We start from the raw sequence: 18,878 nt of genomic DNA, 5'->3' as shown, positions 1-18,878 counted from the left end.
CACTGTATGTATGCTAATTTAAAAGTGAATATTTCTTAAGAAATAAAAGATCCATCCCTGTAAAGGTCTGAAAGATTCTGTCAAACACAAAATTACTTAAGTTTCTTCCGATACTTAGACGATTTAGACAGGTTAAAATTAAAAAAGAAATTCAAAAGCTGAAAATCCAGTTCTGTCCTACAAAAACAAAATTGTATCATGTAAGTGGTTTATTTTGGATTTCCTGTGTACTGTAATTTAAACTCTGCATATAAAGAGATTGATGTACTCTAGAAATTTAGTGCTATTTTGCCTTCTTCGTCTCTGTCTCCTGGTTTTTCCATCCTTGGAAATACGTGATTATCCAAAATTTTCTTACAAAATGCATATTTTTTCGTTTTATTGGCATTCACTTTACATGGATTAAATAGTGTTTTTTTTTCTTTTTTAACTTTTTATTATGGAAAATTTCAAATGTTCACAAATGTAAAGAAAATATTGTAACAAACTTCCACTTACTCTTGACCAGCTTTAACAATGATCAGCTCATGACAAATTTTGTTTCCACCTGACACTACTTTGATTTCCTTTACCAACTTGGCCACTCTATTTGGCTCACAGGAATGCTCTGGCCAGCTCAGAGTACTATCAGTTCATTCTTTTGAAGCAACACATTCCCACTAATATAGCCTAATAGCCCTATTACGTTTGTGGGGGTCACAAATTCAATTGACTCAAACATCAGAACTTGAAGAGTAGGGGTTTTTGACCCAATTGCAGGAATATTTGTCCCCAGTGATTTTCATCTTATCAGATTCAGCTCACTCCTACATGTTATCATGATCTTTTTGGACCTTGAGTCTCTATTAATCACCATATATGCTCTAAACTTTTCTTTCTTTTTTTGTTGTATTTAATATTACAATATTGTCTGTCTACTGACAGAGACTATAACTTCTGGAGATGAAGGGATAGTGTTCACAATGAACATAAGCATCTATGTAGTTTACTTTTTTTTCCTTTCCTTCAAACTCTGACCAGTTTCCTGTCCTCAAATATCTTTGCACCATTAGCACAAAGATATTTGTGGCATTAGCCTTAATTCTGCTTGATGTGGAGATGACAATCCTTTGTTGCAGAGTTTTAAATACCTTGAATTTAGAAGAAAATTCTAATAAGCAAGAAGCTTCTGTACAGTAACAACTAATAAATTACTGTCTTCTCTGGGCTAATATGTTTGCCAATATTTACTTCCCTTGGATTATTAACTGACACCCAAAATGAGATTTTGACTCTAGATTATCCTTTCATCCTTCTGCAGATGGAATGTCTTAATGGATTATTGCTATACCACCCCATCAGGGAACCCAAATGATGATATACGGTATGATCTCTTCCTTAGGTAGGTGTCTAAATCTTGTATTGATATAAAAAAGCCAGTTGTATTTAATAGAAATAGGAAGTCTAAGTCTGACAAACAAATGACAGGATGCCATTACAGTGTTTGAATTTAAGGTTTTACATTTTGACCTTTTAGTTCTCATAAAGCTGGAAATATAAATGTCAAGAACAGTTTTCAGCATGAAATGCTGAGAAGGCTATTGTTGAATGAGAGTTGCAAGCAAGTTAGATCCATCAAAGATGTTTTATTCATGTGGAGGAAATTTGAGAATATTTCACTGACTTAGGAAAAGCATGGTTAGGATATTATTATTAATAAGAGAAAGGTATTGGGAAGGTATGGCTTATCCACAGCTAGACTGTCTCATCATATGTCAAGAGGGGAGTAAAAATTAAAGTAATGATCTGGATAATTTAGAACCCAAAATGCTTTGGTTCATTTATCAGTATTTAATATGAAAGTATAATATAACCTACTACTCCTTTTCTACCAATGCAAATAACTTTAACATCATTTCCAATAGTGAGCAATAGAGTGAATGTAATGTACAGTTGGGGAAAAGGGGACTTTGATCATAAAAACTTTCAATCACTCCAGTTCCCTTTCAGCATTTTTATCTGACAGCAGAACAGACTAGAGAGTCAAGCAATGGCTTCTAATCATGTCTATAAAATGCATTTGGCTCAGTTCACTGTAGCTTATTGACACATGATGGGAGTAATATTATGGGAAACCAAAAGAATACGTTTTATTGGCTAATCAAGGTTAAGAATGTATTCAGAGGAGATGATTAAACTGACAGTCTGATACCCTATTGCTGGAAATGTTAATTTGGACAACATTCTTGGGGGGAAAAAATGTCAATAAGAATCAAAAGACTCAAAAGTTTTCATATTCTTTGATTCTGTGTATACAAAGTAGGAAAATATTCTAAAATATTTGTGTTGTTCTAGCCTATCAGTGATATTTAAAATAGCAAAACTTAGGAACAGGCTGGATACTCAGCAATAAAGAATTGGCTAGATAGATTACATAGAACCAGCAAGTTTACAGATCACATAAGCACTATAATCATATAAAATTCTTTATAATTTGGGAAGAATGCTTTTATTAAAAGCGAAGTGAAAGTATTAACACATGCACCTTTATGTACAATTGTCCTGATTTATGTGAAATATTGATAGAAAAGACTATAAGAAATACACCAAAAATTCCACAGTGGTTCTTTAAGTGTGCTAAATTTGTGGATCATTATGTTTTGACATTACTATTATTTTCCAAAAGTTCTATAGAGATCACATGTATTAATAGATAATCTGGTATACCATAATTAGATTTGGGAATATAGGAACAGTTTAGACCTGAATGTTCTCTTGACTTGAAGTTTGAAGGTCTTCCTGGCAGCAGATTACTAGTAATGGCCAGGAGAAAAACATTCCTAGCAGGACAGAGCACCACAGTGAGAGAGCACCAGGACTGGGAAATGTGGAGTTTGAAGGGGGGTCTTAGTGGGTGGGGCAGAATTAGCTCATTGTCTCATAATTTCTGAGTCAAAGGATATCACTAATATCAGATAAATCAAGTATTAGAAACATAAGAATAGTTAGCTGTCAAATATTAAAAAGATAATACTCTTAACCATAACTAGGTAGTGATATATAGAGAAGGTAGGAAGAATGAAGAGGACACAAGATAATTGTTTCAAAGTTCTTAGTAGGGAACTAAAGAAAGTTTAAAAAAATTAATAATGGGGACTAATGGTATTGCTACAGAATTATTGTATATATAATTATAAAACAGAGATAAAAGTCTACCTAAGAAGAACTCTCATAAAAATTTAAATAGACCGCATTATGAAAGAGAGAGCATAAAAGATAATATAACAAAATTGAGACCAGATAAGTCATAGTAATTAATGTAAATGACCTTGTCACCTCTTAAAATAAAATCATTTTCAAATAAAATAATAAAATCACAAATCTGTAAAATATGCATAACTGTAAAACAAATGTATATATAAAAATATAAAATGAGGTGATTTAGAGAAGTTGAAAATAAAAGGATGGGTATAGTTATACTATGGAAATGTACAGAAAAAAAAGTAGTGTATTAATTTTAATATCAGACAAGATGGAATTAGGCAAAATGTGTAAAAAAGAAAAGAAAGCCACTTTATTAATGATAAGAATTTAATTCACAATGAAAAAATAACAGTTATCAATAGATAAGTCCCAGATGAAACTGAAGTTTTTATAAAATAGAAACTAGAGAAATATAATGAAGCATAGTTTGATATTTAATAAAAAGAGGACTTTAATTCATCTCTCACAGGAAACTGTGCTGGTGGTCAAAAATCAAGGGTATAAAAGATCTAAATAACATAACCAATGAGTTACATATTTATAAATATATGCTATGTCTCTAACTATATATCATCTATCTATCTAATCGAATGATTCCTGAAAAATAAAGAATTTAACATAATGATATCATGAAAACTGGCCATGTATTAGACCACAAAGAAAACCTTAATACATTTTACAAAGTAGAAATAATTCATAATTCTCTTATCACAATGCAACGAAACTAGCAATTATTAACAATACCAGAAAACAAAAAGTCCCCACCACTTGGAAATTAAAAACTTTTTCTTAAGTAACACTTGGGTCAAAAAGGAAAATATGATTGACTATTTTGCAATAAACAGGGATTTCTCAGAAAAATAAATAAAATAAATAATCAGGAACTAATTTAATCAAGGATAAGGAGATAAAGGACAAATACTCAAAATACAAAAAGACACAGGGAAAGTGACCATAGAAATAAAGAGGGAGGTTATGGCTCTACCAGATGTCATAAGTTTTTGAAAAGCTCCATTTATTGAAGGAATGTAGTATTGTGCAAGACTAGATACATAGACCAAAATTACAGAACAGTAAGTCAAGAACTAGATAACCAAATATATGAGGACTTAATATATAATGGAGTATGTTGTCACAAATTAGAGGGGTTAATTAATTAATTTAAAAATTCCTAGTTTTTAATGGTCCTAGGACAATGGGTAACCATTAGAAAAAAATAATGTTGGTTCTATACTTCACTCAATACACCAAATGTAAGCTAAATAGATTATCAATTTAAATGTAAAAACTACAAGTTAAAAAGTGGTAGAAGAAAGAAAAAGACCTTTCAAATGTGGTGAGGAGCATCTTCCTAACTTTAGCCTAAATAGAAAAAGCCAGAATGTAAAATGTTAAAATTTCAACTACATGAAAATTAAAATTTCTGTGTTGTGTAAACACACACATATGCACTGAAAGTAACGTGTGAAGCCAAACAACAAAGATAGAAAAAATATTTGCAACTTATTTAACAAACAAAGAAGTTCTAATATATGAAGAACTTACAAGAATCAGAAAGAAAATGCAATAACAAAATAGAAAATTGGGCTAAGGACATAATTCTCAGACAAAGCAATACAAATGAGTCTAAAACATAGAAAATATGTATTTCTCTGGTAATATATACGTTTGTTAAAATTTTATTGAAGTGTATCATTCAAATGTGAACATACATAAACAATAAGTGTATATTAAAATATGTGAATTTACAAAACAAACATGTTTATCATGATATAAGGCACCCATACATCTCCCCATCACCAACAATTTGGATTGTTGTGAAACATTTGTTACAAGCTATGAAAAAGCACCATCAAAACATTACTACTAACTATAGCCCATATTACATGTGGTGTATTTTCCCCCAACCCACCTAACAAGTGTTACATGTTATTGGTCATGAGAAAACATTCTCAATTTGGTCCTGTTAACCGCAGTCCATCATCCACCTCTGAATTCCCTGTGTTATAGAGTTCCATGTTTTGTACAATCCATTTGACGTGTACACACAGTGGCTCTCATTTTTATCACAGAGTTGTGCTGTCATCACCTTAGTCAATTTTAGAATGTTTTCATTACTCCAAAAGAAAAATTCCATACCCTCTTATTAACTTCCTATTGTTGTCCCTTAGTAGTGAAATACTATCTTCTTGTCAATGCTGCAAAATATTACAATATTTTTGTAAACCAATGTCTATAAGTTACATCAATTGTAATTTTCCTGTGTATCACCATATTCTTACCACTTTGTAAAAGAAGACCATTCTTATATTCATACTATTAACCACAGTCTTCATCTACCACCAGAATCACTGTTATACATTTCCTACATTATTCTCTAGTGTCCTTTCAATTGACATGTATGTCCATAAACTACTCCCTTTCACCCACAATCACAGTGTAATACTCACTGTAAGGTGTTACTCTTAACTTTCTTCATTTCCATACTTTTACAATTAACTTTATTAGTTATTCTTCTTACATTAAGCATCAGTTTACATTCTCAATCCACATTCTATTTCTTAGTAACCTATCCTCCAGAGTTTACCTCTGTGAGTTTACTCCTCATAGTATTGAGTTCACAGGAGTGAGACCATACAATATTTGTCATTTTTTTCTGGTTTATTTCACTCAACATAATATCCTCTAGGTTCATCCATGTTTTCACATGTATCTCAATTTCATTTCTTCTTACAGTGGAATAATATTCCATTGTGTGTATATATATATACACACCACATTTTGTTTATCCATTCAAAGGTTTATGGACACTTGGGTTGTTTCCATAGTATAGCAATTGTGAATAATGCTGCTATGAACATCAGAGTGCAAATGTCAGTTTGCATTCTTGCTTTCAGTTCTCTTTAATACACTCTTAGTAATGGGATTTCCAGATCACACAGTAGTTCTACATTCAGCTTCCTGAGATACTGCCAAACTGTCTTTCCCAAAAGCTGCACCATTCGATATTCCCACCAACAGTGATGAAATGTTCCTGCTTCTACACATCTTTTCCAGCCTTTGTACTATTTGCTAAAGGCCATTCTATAAGGTGTGAAATGGGTTCTCATTGTAGTTTTGATCTGCCTTTCTCTAATAGCTAGTGATGCTGAACATTTTTTCATGTGCTTTTTGGCTATTTGTATTTTCCATTTGGAGAAATGTTTATTCAAGTCCTTTGCCCATTTTTAAATTGGGTTGCTTGTGTTTTTATTGTTGAGTTGTATGATCTCTTTATATAACATGGATATCAAAGCCTTATCTGATATGTGTTTTCCAAATATTTTCTCCCATTGAGTCTACTGCTTTTTTATGTTCTTGACAATACCTTTTGAAGTACAAAAAGTGTTTAATTTTGAGAAGGCCCCATTTATCTATTTTTTCTTTTGTTGCTCATGGTTTGGGTGTGAGGTTTAAGAAACAACTACCTATCACAAGATCTTGAAGATGTTTTCCTACATTTTCTTCTAGGAATTTTACGGTTGTGGCTTTTAAATTTAGGTCCTTGTTCTATTTTGAGATAACTTTTATATAAGATGTGAGATAGGGGTCCTCATTTTCCTTTTGGGTATGACTATTCCAGTTCTCCCAGCACAATTGTTGAACTGACTGTTCCGGCCTGGTTGGTGGGGCTTGACAGCCTTGTCAAAAATCTCTTGACCTAGACATAAGGGTTTATTTCTGAGTTCTTGATTTGGTTCCATTGGTCAATCTGACTGTCCTTATGCCAGCACGATACTCTTTTTACAAGTGTAGCTAAGTAATATGCTTTAAAATCATGAAGTGAGAGTCTTCCAACTTTGTTCTACTTTTTAAAGAGATTTTTGGCATTTTGTTTTTTAAGATATTTACCCTTCCAAATAAATTTGATAATTAGCTTTTCCAAAAAAAAAAAAAAAAAAAAAGGCTGTTGGGGTTTTTATTTGGATTGTGTTGAATCTCTAAATCAGTTGGTAGAATTGATACCTTAATGATATTTAGTCTTCCATCCATGATAACAGAATGTCCTTCCATTTATTTAAGTCTTCTTCAGTTTCTTTTAGCCATGTTTCATAATTTTCTATAAAAACATTGCTAAAACACAGGACTTTTATTTCCTTTGTTAAGTTTTTTATTCTTTCAGTGACTATAAAATAAAAGGAAATTTTTTTCTAATTTCCTTCTCACATTGTCATCATTAGTGTTTAGAAATGTAATTGATTCTTGCTATTAATCCTGCATCTCATCACTTTGCTAAACTCGTCTATCAGTTCTCATAGCTCTGTTGTGAATTTGTGGGACTTTCTCAATATAGGATCATATCTTAAGTGAGTAATGAAAGTTTTACTTATTCCTTTCCTACTTAGGTGCGTTTTATATCTTTGTCTAGCCTCATTGCCCTAGTTCAAGTGTTTATAACCTATTTTGTTCTATAACCCCTTTACCAGTCAGGTGAAAACCACAGACCCCTTACTAAGTCCACACTATACTGTGTATTATTTAATAAATATATCACACTCCCATTTACATGTCCCCACAAGAATATTGTTTTTTGTTTTTGTTTTTTTTGATTTTCAATTCAAACTTATGGACTGCTTGTGAAGAACCCTTGCTATAGCTAGAACTTTCAGCACATTATAGAATAACAGTCTTGGCAGTGGACATCCTGTCTTGTTTCTGATCTCAGTTGGAAAGCTTTCAGTTGTTCATCATTAAGTACAGTGCCAATTGTAGGTTTTTCATATATGAACTTAATCATGTTGAGAAAGCTTCCTTCTATTCCTATCTTTGGGAGTGTTTTTTATCAACAAAAGAGAACATATTTTGTAAAATGCTTTTTCTGAATCAATTGAGAGGATATGATTTTTCCTCTTTAATTTATTAATGTGGTTTATTACAGTAATTGATTGGGCTTGCAAATATTTTGTTGAGGACTTTTGCATGTGTATTCATTAGAGATATTGGTCTATAATTTCCTTTTTTGTACTACCTTTATCTGGTTTTGGTATAAGGGTGAGGTTGGCTTCATAAAATGAATTTGGTAGTGTTTTTTTCTGTTCAATTTTTTGGAAGAGCTTGAGCAATACTGGTATTACATCATCTTTGTATGATTGGTAGAATTCACCTTTGAAGTCATCTGGTACCGAGCTTTTTTTCTTTGGGAGGTTTTGATGACTGTTTTGGTGTCTTTACTTGTGTTTGGTTTGTTGCAGTCTTCTATTTTACTCATCACAAGAAAAATGAAAATGAAAATTATGTGATGATAGTTCTCTTCCCCCTAATAGGGAACGATCCAAAATTTACTTATGCTTTGTTAACATAGCTCTTGGGGAAATAAGAATTTTTTCATATTGTGGGTGAAAAATTCAAAATCAAACAACCCTTATAGAAGCGAATATGGCAATATCAATTAAATGATTTCACAAATATATTCTATAGTTAAGCCTGCATATGTTCAAAATGACTTATGTACAAGGTTACTTATTATTGCATTGTTTGTAAAAAAGAAAAATTTCAAAACAATGCAAAGGGACTGGTTAAACAATGAAATATTAAGCAGCTATGAGAAAATGGAGATTCTCTAATATATTTTGTTAAATAAAAATGAGTCAAGGCACAAATTTGTTTAAGTGGGGGTGAACAATAAGAATATATTACATCTGCTCATATGTGGCTATACCCTGGGTATATGCATTAATAAGTGCTATAACATCTTTACTGGTTTATATGTATATGTAGAAAGGTATAGACATGGACAAAGATGGGAGTAGGACTTTTCAAAAATTTTTCAAAATGTAAATTTTATATTGTTTTGCTTTTTGAACCATATGAAAGTATAACCCCCTTAAAACTTTACACTGATATAATAAAAAAACTGTTCAGTTTAAATTTTATGATCTAAGACATTCTCGTCATATCTGTTGAGTTAGCTTAGGTTCTTATTAAATATTTGTATAACATGGCAAAGTTTTGTTAGCTTTTAATAAAATGGAGCACCCTTAATACTGCAGAAATGAATTTAAAAATCCCAGCATCTTGGTACTTTCTAGTGATGTCCTGTTTTTACATTCTCTGAAATGTAGCTGTGACAAAGACCCTCAGACCACAGTCATTGAAAATGGCAGAAGCCAGTACGGTCGGTTTTCATTTGAAGTGTTCCGATTTGTGAAACATAAGAACCAGAAGATGTCCACTGTCTTCCTGCACTGTGTTACCAAACTCTGCAGAGCTGATGACTGCCACTTCCTTATGCCAGTATGTTTTCAGCAACTTCATTTTAAATTGTTCAGTTGATGTTAGCTGAAGGGTTAAAAATGTTAGGAATTAATTTCTGTAGAGCAAATGGATATGTTTAGGTCAAACTGTTTGGAATAGGACTTATTCATTCCTCCAGTAAACATCTATTGAATGATTACTCTTTGCCAAGCATTGTACTGTGGATACAGAGATGAAGATGGATTTGAAATTCAATTAGCTTATACTGTAGGTGCATGAGATCATATGAAAGAAAACCAGACAGAACATATGCTGCAAAGTCAGATATGTAAGTAGTAATAAGAGAGTACTGCCCTTCATCCATTGTAAGAGAAATGGAGCTGGAGAGAGTGGGACGAATGTAAAGGAGGTGAACCCTGGGTGGGGTTCTGGCATGAATTCCAGAGGGGAAAAAAAAGTTTGCGTTTGAAGGACACTATGCCAAAAGATAGTCAAAATTACAGACACAGAAGACAGGGTGATCAGAGAACTTCCAGTCCCTTTGTAAGGCCATGGAGCAGTGTATATGGGATGATGAGAAGGGTTGGGGTGGGGGCAAGACTGGTGCGAAAAAACTAGATTGAGTCTTTCTGATGTTAAAAGCGATGAAAGGCACAGCAACCATGTAAATAAAGATCCATTTGCTAGTGAATTAAAAAATTCTATTTCTGAAAGCTTCCCTAGCGTCACATCAATATTAACCTAAGAAAAATTCAGATACTTTTACAAAAAGTTGAAACGGTTTTCATATTTATGTTTACGCTCAATTTTTGCAAAAGTGGGGATCTATCTCTTCATAGTAGTTGATTACTTGGGTCTTAACTAGCAATATCAAATTGGGTTAAACGGAGAGTCCACATTATCTCGCCTTTGTGCTGATTAACATTTCAGAAAGAATTTATTAAAGGCTTGAGAGAAATAAAAGTAGAAAAGTTTGATAAACACAGCTCTTTTGCAGGAGAGCCATTGAGCTATGTAAATTAATGAGGCAAAGCACAATTACTGGGGAGAGGAAATAAGAAATGTGGCCCAAGCCAGGATAAGAAGCACTGTAACAGTTATATGCAAAGTAATTAAATAAATGCACAGAAGGAAATGAATAAAATTAAACATGTGGTATCTCTTCCAAAAGAATCTGCTTTCCAAATGGCCATAAAGAAACAATTTTGTGTCGGTGTGGAATTTCATTTGTTTTCATTAACACCTCAGATTTGTGGCAACAGAAAAAGGAGAGATGCAGAGAGGAGGACGACTTGGAACCCCCAGGGCACTTCTGGAAATGCTGTCCTCTCTGCTGGTCCCATCATCACTCGGAGTGGTAGGAGTGCTCCTTCTTTTGTATGTAGTAATAGACGTTTCCAGAAGGGCTTGTTACTTCTGATGAGAACTCAAAGTGGTTCCTAAGCAGCACCAATTAACTGTGAGAGTAGATAAACTACTAAGCAACTTTAATTTTACCTTCGTTTCCTGTTTACTCAACTTTCACACAAAAGACAATATTCTCCTGACCACATTCCACTTCTTACACACACATGCACACGAACATAAACCGCATGGGACATGTTTCATTTACTCCTCCAGATCCACTCTCTGACCTACTCTCTGTCCCCAAAGGGTGACGCCAAAGAATGACCCTCTCCACAGAGATAGTGCTTTAACGTCAGTGTGAACGAAGAGACCTCGAGAGTTTGCTGGATAAAACAGATGCCTGGGTACACAATACTGAAACTGAAGCCAAGAAAACTGGTTCTGGTTCTGCCTTTTGTTATAACACACCACATGACTTGAGATTTTCCATTGCTTCTCTGTGCAAAAGTTCCTTCATTTTTAAATGAGGGATTTGAAAAAAAAATAGTCTTCAAGACTCTTTCTAACTCTATACTTCTAAATTTTTTTTTTTTTTTAAGAATTCTGGTCTGGATTATATTTTAATAATATTTTCTCTGTTTCACAATAACTGTTAGGTAGTTATTATATTTCAGTTAGATTGCTTTTACCTTTTCTCCTACACCTCCCACTCCACAGTGAAAAGAAAGTTTTGCCTGTAATAGGTAAATAATCAAGCAAAAAGTAGTTTGGGCCTAAGAAATCCAGACAATTGTTTTAATCATTCACTCCCTGTATAGACATAGCATTTTAAAAAAACAAACTAACAAGACTTTTAAGCAATGTAGTTATGTATTAAATAGAAGTTTCAAACTTAGCCATACTCCCTGAGGATTTGATATATGTACATGTCTTAAATGGGTTGGAATGTGACTTGCGGTTTGTGAAAGGCCCAGTTCTTATCTCCTTCCAGCTGTCAGAAATAGCTCATAGAATTATACTCCTTGGAAACTGAGTTCTTATTGACAATAATTAGGAATGCTTTGGGGTAGACACAATGAAAATATTTTTATTTTTATAGAAAAGCTCTAGAGTTTGTTTGCTATAAGAAAACCTTGAAAGCATTATCTCTCATGTCTATCTTGGGTAGAAACCTTTTCCTCATTAATAACTTACCTGCATCCTTTATACCTGAGCCAAACCAATTTTAAGTAATTTGTTAGTGTAGTGTAATTTTTTTTAAAAGACCAAAACTTAAAAGACCAGTAAATATTACCAAGTAAAAGTTTCTAGTTCTTCCATAGGTAACCAACTAATCAGCTAACCAGCTTCATAGGTTTTACCCATACTATGTCTGGTAGTCCAAAAGAACTACACCAGTCCCTCAAAGTGATAATACAGTTTTTCTTCCTTTGCTATTTTTGACCTGCCTCTACCTCAGGATGGCATTTTATCTGCCAGCATACTGGGGGTGTCTCTTAGTTATGAGGAAAGCCCCCAAAGGATCATGTTCAAACTTTCAAGACCCCTTTCCTCTCTATCTCTCTGTGGGTTTATTTTTTTCACAGTTTTGATAAACAACAGCAGAAAGACCCTCACCCTTTTTTTTTTTTTTTAAAGATTTATTTATTTATTTTCCTCTCACCTCCCTCCCCCATTGTCTGCTCTCTGTGTCCATTTGCTGTGTGTTCTTCTGTGTCCACTTACATTTTTGTCAGCGGCACCAGTAATCTGTGTCTCTTTTTGTTGCATCATCTTGCTGGGTCAGCTCTCTGTGTGTGCGGCGCCACTCCTGGGCACGGTTCCCCTTTTGTCCCTCAGGGTAGCTCTCCTTGAGGGGCGCAGTCCTTGCACATGGGGCTTCCCTATGCAGGAGACACCTCTGCATGGCAGGGCACTCCTTGAGTGCATCAGCACTGCGCATGGGCCAGCTCACCACATGGGTCAGGAGGTCTTGGGTTTGAGCTCCATGTGGTAGACAGATGCTCTATCAGTTGAGCCAAATCCGCTTCCCTGGAAGACCCTCACTTTTTGATGATTGTGGTTACTTCCCTGCTTAGGGGCCCATAAATAGCAATGCTTTAATTATAATATTAATAGTATAATAGCCATGTAAAATATATTTTAATTCCACATAGAGTAAGCACAGCATGATATTAAAAATGTCAAATAAAACAGACATTTACTGTCTGTATTTGTGATAGGAACTTCTATACCCACAGCTCAAAAGCAAAAAGATGTTTTTCCTTCAGAGGGCAGCTTTGGGGACTTGGAGTCCTGCTTCTTGATCCTTTTGCATGAACCACAACACATAATAAACAATAGCAGTTACAGCAAAAAGCAATATGGCAATATATCAGCCTTCCCTGCAATGTGATTCTTGGAACAATAATCCCTCAAAATGTTCTTCAAAAAGCTTCCATCTATCAGATATGGTAAGGAAATATTTTCTGTACATAGATATGTTAAAAGTAGCTCTGAGATTTCTTGCAGTTTTTAATAAAAGACAGTTTATCTTTTTTGAACTCAGAGTTTCCTAAACTTCTTTGACCTCAGATGCACCCTTTTGCTGTCTGTATATTTATCAACACCCTATTTTTTCCACAGAATGCACACCCACTTTCTTTTAGCTACTCATTCACAGGTTCATTTGAAGATACCTATTTCCTCTGTTTTACAGTTGAGTACACTGCCTTAGTTTGTCAGGTCTTCTATGACAAATACCACACACAGGTTGGCTTAACAGCAGGAATTTATTGGCTCGTGATTTCAGAGACTAAAAGTCCAAAATTAATGCGTCAGCAAGGTCATACTTTCTCCCCAAAGTCTGTAGCATTCTGGTGCTGGCTTGCTGTACTCCTTGGGTTTCCTTGGCTTGCGTCTTTGTCTCTGTCACATGGTGATCCCTCTCTCCTTGGGTCTGTTCATCTGGTTTCTGCTCACTTCTGGCTCCTCTGGACAGCTCTTTTTTTTTTTTAACAAATAATTTTTATTGATAGATATTAATGAAGTATAAATCCATCCAAAGTGTACAATCAATGTATTCGGTGTAATCACATATTTGTGCACTCATCGCTTCAGTCACTCTCAGAGTACTTTCATTATTCCAATAATAATAAACAAAAAACAAACAAAACTCATCATCTCTCAATCTCTCTATGCTTTCCCTGCCGTACATAGCTGCTATTCTTTTTCCTTCTCTCTAGTATATTCATATTTATATTTTGTAAAAACAGTCTTACGTATGCAATATCACCCATATTTGGGTTTTACACGAGGTTTTACTATCTTATATAGCCCCATGTTACAGTTTTTAGCTTTTTTTCTGGTAATATACATAATCTTAGACTTCCCATTTCAACTGCTGTCTGGACAGCTTCTCACAGTGCCTCCAGTAAGTAACAAGGACTAAGGCCCACCCTGAGTCAATTTGGTCACATCTAAATAGGATCTTAGAAGATGCTATTCACGAAAGAGTCCACATTTTAACTGACAATACATCTTCAAAGGGTCCTATTTACAAATGGGTTCACACCCAGAGGAACCTGTGTTAAGGCTAGGAACATGCCTTATGTTGGAGTACCTAATTCAACTGAGCACACAGTCTTAGAAAGCTGCAGTGATTGGCTGGAGGCCGTGCAGTTGGACTAAGGTGGAGGTGCACAGAGTGGTGGTTAAGCATGTGGGCTCTGGATTAGTCTTCTGGGTTCAGTTTCCCAAATCATCACTTACTATGTCTAAACAGCTCATAAATTTTCCATGCTTTAGTTTTCTGTTCTATAAAATGTGAACCATAACAGTTTCAACATGTACAGGTTGCTGTTAGGGCTATCCTAGGTAATACATAGAACACTAGGAGTGAGTCCTGACCCACCACAAGCACTTAAAAATGCTGGTTATTAATGCTATTATTACTTTAACCCAGACTTTCTCAGTTCTACTTGAGAGATTAGAATTCAAGAACTGTTTTGATATTAGGTTGAACCATATGAATTGCCAGTATCTAATCATTTTGGCGTGAGGTGTAGGCAATTTCATATGGTCCAGCCTAATATGATGTGAGGATTCTCAGTACTGAAACCATACCCATCCACAGGCAAATCCCGTGTAAATTTAATTTCCCACTTAATGACTAGGACTACCTTCTTTCCTTAGTTTCTTTCTTTCTTTTTTATTTTATTTTTTTACCTTAAGAAGCTAGAATTTACCCCTCCATTTCCTTTGGCCAATTTTATAGAGAAATGTCTATTTCAGGCTTGATTTGCTCTTTTCAAAGCTCGTTGGTGTTTTGTTTACTCATTGAACCATGCCTTTCCCCTAGGCACCTGACTTAACTGAATTTCCGTAAGTTGTTGAACCTCTGAACAGTTTTGGTTTTTCTTCTCAATGAAAGCAAATCCATTCTGGTTATTTTTACCAAACATTGTTAGTCCTCTTGTTAGTTGATCTGGGGATAATATTTACAACCTCAGACTCCAAAATCCTCAAAATTCCTGAGATGTTCTTATTTAAAGCTCCCAAATGCTATAACTGCAGAGCATGGGGAATGTTTATCATGTGGTACAATTCTGTGAATATAAACATACAAACAATGGAAACACATAGCACCTGACTGTATTGTTTTCATAAATTCCAATGGAGAAGCCCCGGCATATGTATTTACCGTACCTAGACAGACACACTGCTAGGAACTAAGAATCCAATAGAAACCTGGCCATAGTTTCTCCCTCAGGAATCTTAGAGATCAGAGATAAAAACTGTGAAAAAACAAAACAAAACACAATGGAAACTAAAAAGTTTGAGGTTCTTAACTTGAAATATACGGTCCATTCTACCACATAGGTAGTTAAGGATTTTATATATATATATACTCTGATTGTGCTAAGAGGGGAAAACATTCATTCTGCATATATCTTGCACTGATGTGTTCATTTTATCCCACTCACTTATACTTTATATGAAAGCAAAGAAGAAAATGACAATATATCTACCATTCTGGCTTCCAAATGCAGTGGCACCGCTGCTGTTGCTTTCCTCAGATTCTTGCTAGCTATATATTTTTCGAAGAACTCACCTAGTATAATATCCCAATCTCTTTTTCCCTAATTTCAGAAGGCATAATTTGCTTCTTCTAGCTGTGTGTATGTTAAGACCAAGTTGATATGAGGGAAAACTGAAGTATGTGGTAACAAAAGGCACCTGAAAAATGTCTACATCCCTTTCTATGATGCACGGGGCTTTGATTTAAAAACAAAACCAAAACAACTGTAATGGTATGGCAATTGCAGGATACCAGAAAGAGCAACCAGTAAAAGTATTCGTATCTATCTTTATTCACTATTAAATACAATTCCAAACAATATTCAAATATTACCCCCTTTGATTTCAGTCATCAGCCAAATGTAGGATGCAATCTTTCTTTCTTTAGTCATGTAGCCTGGAGCTAGTATCATTCAATCATTCACTGGAATGGGACTATTCTGTCCCTATACAGAGAGGTTTTTTTTTTTTTTAATCACAGCTAAGTCCCTTTGTTCCTATAGAGATTTTAGTGGTAATGTGGGGGCAAAGGGGATATTCTGGCTTTTATTATCCTTAGAGTAGAGAAAATATTAGGGTCATCCAGTCATAGCACTTTTGCCTTATTTTGGACACTTAGCAGGAAAGGGCTTTCTATCCCTTAATAGAAACAATTTTTTAAAAAATAAATGAATGTGATTTATAAACAAAGAATAACATTTAAAGGGGAATTTTAGAGTGTTACATATCCTTCTCCCAAGATCCAATGAGGCAGCTATCTTGGGAAAGGGGCAGTCTGATCTTATGGATGGTTAGATTGCTCACAGTCCATTTACCCCATCTATATTCCATAGGGGGGAAATGTCCTCTTAAAATGCTGTTTGTTGGAGGTTAGGATTTTCCTGTGATGTCTCATTTGACAATTTCTGTTATTTCCCCTTTTGCCCTATTGCAGTGCATTGCATCATTCTAAAGAATCCTATGAATATGAATGAATGCGCTTAATTTGGAGCATTGCACTTCAGTATCAGACAGCAGAATCAATGTTTCTGCCAAGATCACATGTCTGAAAAGAAATGGCATCAGATGTTTTATAAACAGTTCACTGAATTCTCCCACTAAATGTTTCAAATATTAATTTTGGAATTTCCTATCTTGAGATATTATTAATCTCTATAACCAAAAACATTTTCCATACTTGGCTAGTTTATAGTCTTTTACAGAAATGACAGAGATTCAGCTTTGGTTTAAACATATGTTTACATTAGCATGGAGGGTGTGACAGATGGAAATTTATTTATCTGTAAAATGGGGGTAGCAATAACATTTAAACCATATGTCTGTTGTGAGGATTAAATGTGATAACATATGAAATAGCACTTTATAAAATATAGAGCATTACATACGCATTTATTGTAACAATACACCACAGAATCAACCATACACATTTTGTGGTTCAAATAATGAGTAACATTTACACATATACACACCAACATATTAAAACACACATATTAAATCTACTAGTTGTACAAGTTCAAGGGTTAAAAAGCTACACGTTTATAAAATGGGCAAAAAAAATTTGTGGAACCAAGAGAATGTGTTTATTGAATCCATCATGTCAAGAAAAAGTGAAAAAATCAAGAGCCTCAATCTTTTACTTCACAGATAAAAATAAAGCTACAGCTCAATCTCTGGAGTCATGTTTTCCTTCTGTTTAATTATTTAAATAATTCATATTCTTAGAACTTAAAGTGATGTTTTTGCAGGCTAAATTGTTGCAAATTGATAATACTTTAAATAGAGTGGCACTAAATAATTAATATTTCTCTGGAACAGAATTACAAATGTTAGGTTACGGGGCCTGAAAAAATGGAATAGCTGTTCACAATTATTGCCTCCACTAACTTGCCTGGGAGATAATGATGAATAAAGTTGTCTGGAAAGAACACAGGATAATATATTTTCAGATAACATTTGCATACCAGGGTAGCAGCAGGGTGTGGGATTGGGAAAAGATAGAATATGAAACCTAGGACACATGGAACACAGAGTGGGAAAGCAGACTTGTTTTAGAGGACTTTCATTATTCCCATGGAGTTTGTGGGTGGAGATGGGGGGAGATACAGGTAAGATGTAATTATAGAGTCAGAATTAACAAAGTAAATGTTTGGAGAGACAATGTCACTTTATTTTCTTGCTTTCTTTTCCCCAGATGAAACTCCCACCAACAATTCACAGCTTGGTAAGATAATTAAATATAATGATAATAAAAGTACAATATTCTCTTAATTTTAGGTATTTTTTGGTGATCAGTTACAAAATCATGAACAATTTTATGTAATAAGCCCTGGTTTACAAGTTTGGTATATTTTAAATAGCATTCATCGATGATTTTTGAACTCATTTGTGGTCTGTTAGTCAATTTCTCCTAGCATTTTATAGATTTTTTTGGCTACCCATGGGTTCTTTGGGTGTTGGATTGAATTATAGTTAAATGGATTGTAATCCAGTGCTTTACTTTTATTCTGCAAGAAACTGGTGACAGCTGTTTTATAGGTATAAGTTGAGATAAACTAGGAGAAATTTGATATTGGACTTTATAACTGTGTGTCTTTCATTACTTGTAGGTTCACCAACTGAACGTCCTTTCCAGCTGAATGCCATCACCAGTGCACTGATATCAGGAATGGTCATTCTGGGAGTCTTGAGTTTTTCCCTTCTCCTATGCTCACTGGCCCTTCTACACAGGAATGGACCCACCAGTTTGGTGTTGAATGGCATAAGAAATCCAGTTTTTGACTGATTATTACAGATCCCTGCTCTTGGGAGTATCCTTCACTGACCTTAATGTTTGTGATCCTAGTCAGTGTTCCAGTCTGAACTGAATGCCAAGCAGCACTTGATTTGTAGATTTGCTAGATTTTGCAGTGTAACTGTCAACATGATGATAATGAAAAATTTGGATAATATTGCTTTTGTCACTTGGGTATGTGGTCAGCCCTATTTGTTTGGCACCA

At 34.4% G+C, this 18,878-nt stretch overlaps 1 protein-coding gene across 1 annotated transcript in view; it reads left to right on the top strand.

Moving 5' to 3' along the window:
- The window catches only part of ZPLD1 (zona pellucida like domain containing 1), a 51,329-nt gene extending 32,657 nt beyond the window's left edge, over nt 1-18,672 (top strand). The window contains exons 7-11 of the mRNA XM_023591408.2: nt 1,301-1,381; nt 9,345-9,516; nt 10,726-10,834; nt 18,074-18,103; nt 18,489-18,672. Coding sequence (XP_023447176.2) covers nt 1,301-1,381; nt 9,345-9,516; nt 10,726-10,834; nt 18,074-18,103; nt 18,489-18,664 — 568 coding nt within the window. The 3' untranslated portion in view covers nt 18,665-18,672. The remainder of the gene's footprint in view (nt 1-1,300; nt 1,382-9,344; nt 9,517-10,725; nt 10,835-18,073; nt 18,104-18,488) is intronic.
- The last annotated feature ends 206 nt before the right edge of the window (nt 18,673-18,878 follow it).

This window comes from Dasypus novemcinctus, chromosome 4 (assembly GCF_030445035.2).
Source record: "Dasypus novemcinctus isolate mDasNov1 chromosome 4, mDasNov1.1.hap2, whole genome shotgun sequence".
Lineage (NCBI taxonomy): Eukaryota > Metazoa > Chordata > Mammalia > Cingulata > Dasypodidae > Dasypus > Dasypus novemcinctus.
The sequence above is the reverse complement of the archived record's forward strand: the minus strand, read 5'-3'. Positions and strand labels throughout refer to the sequence as shown.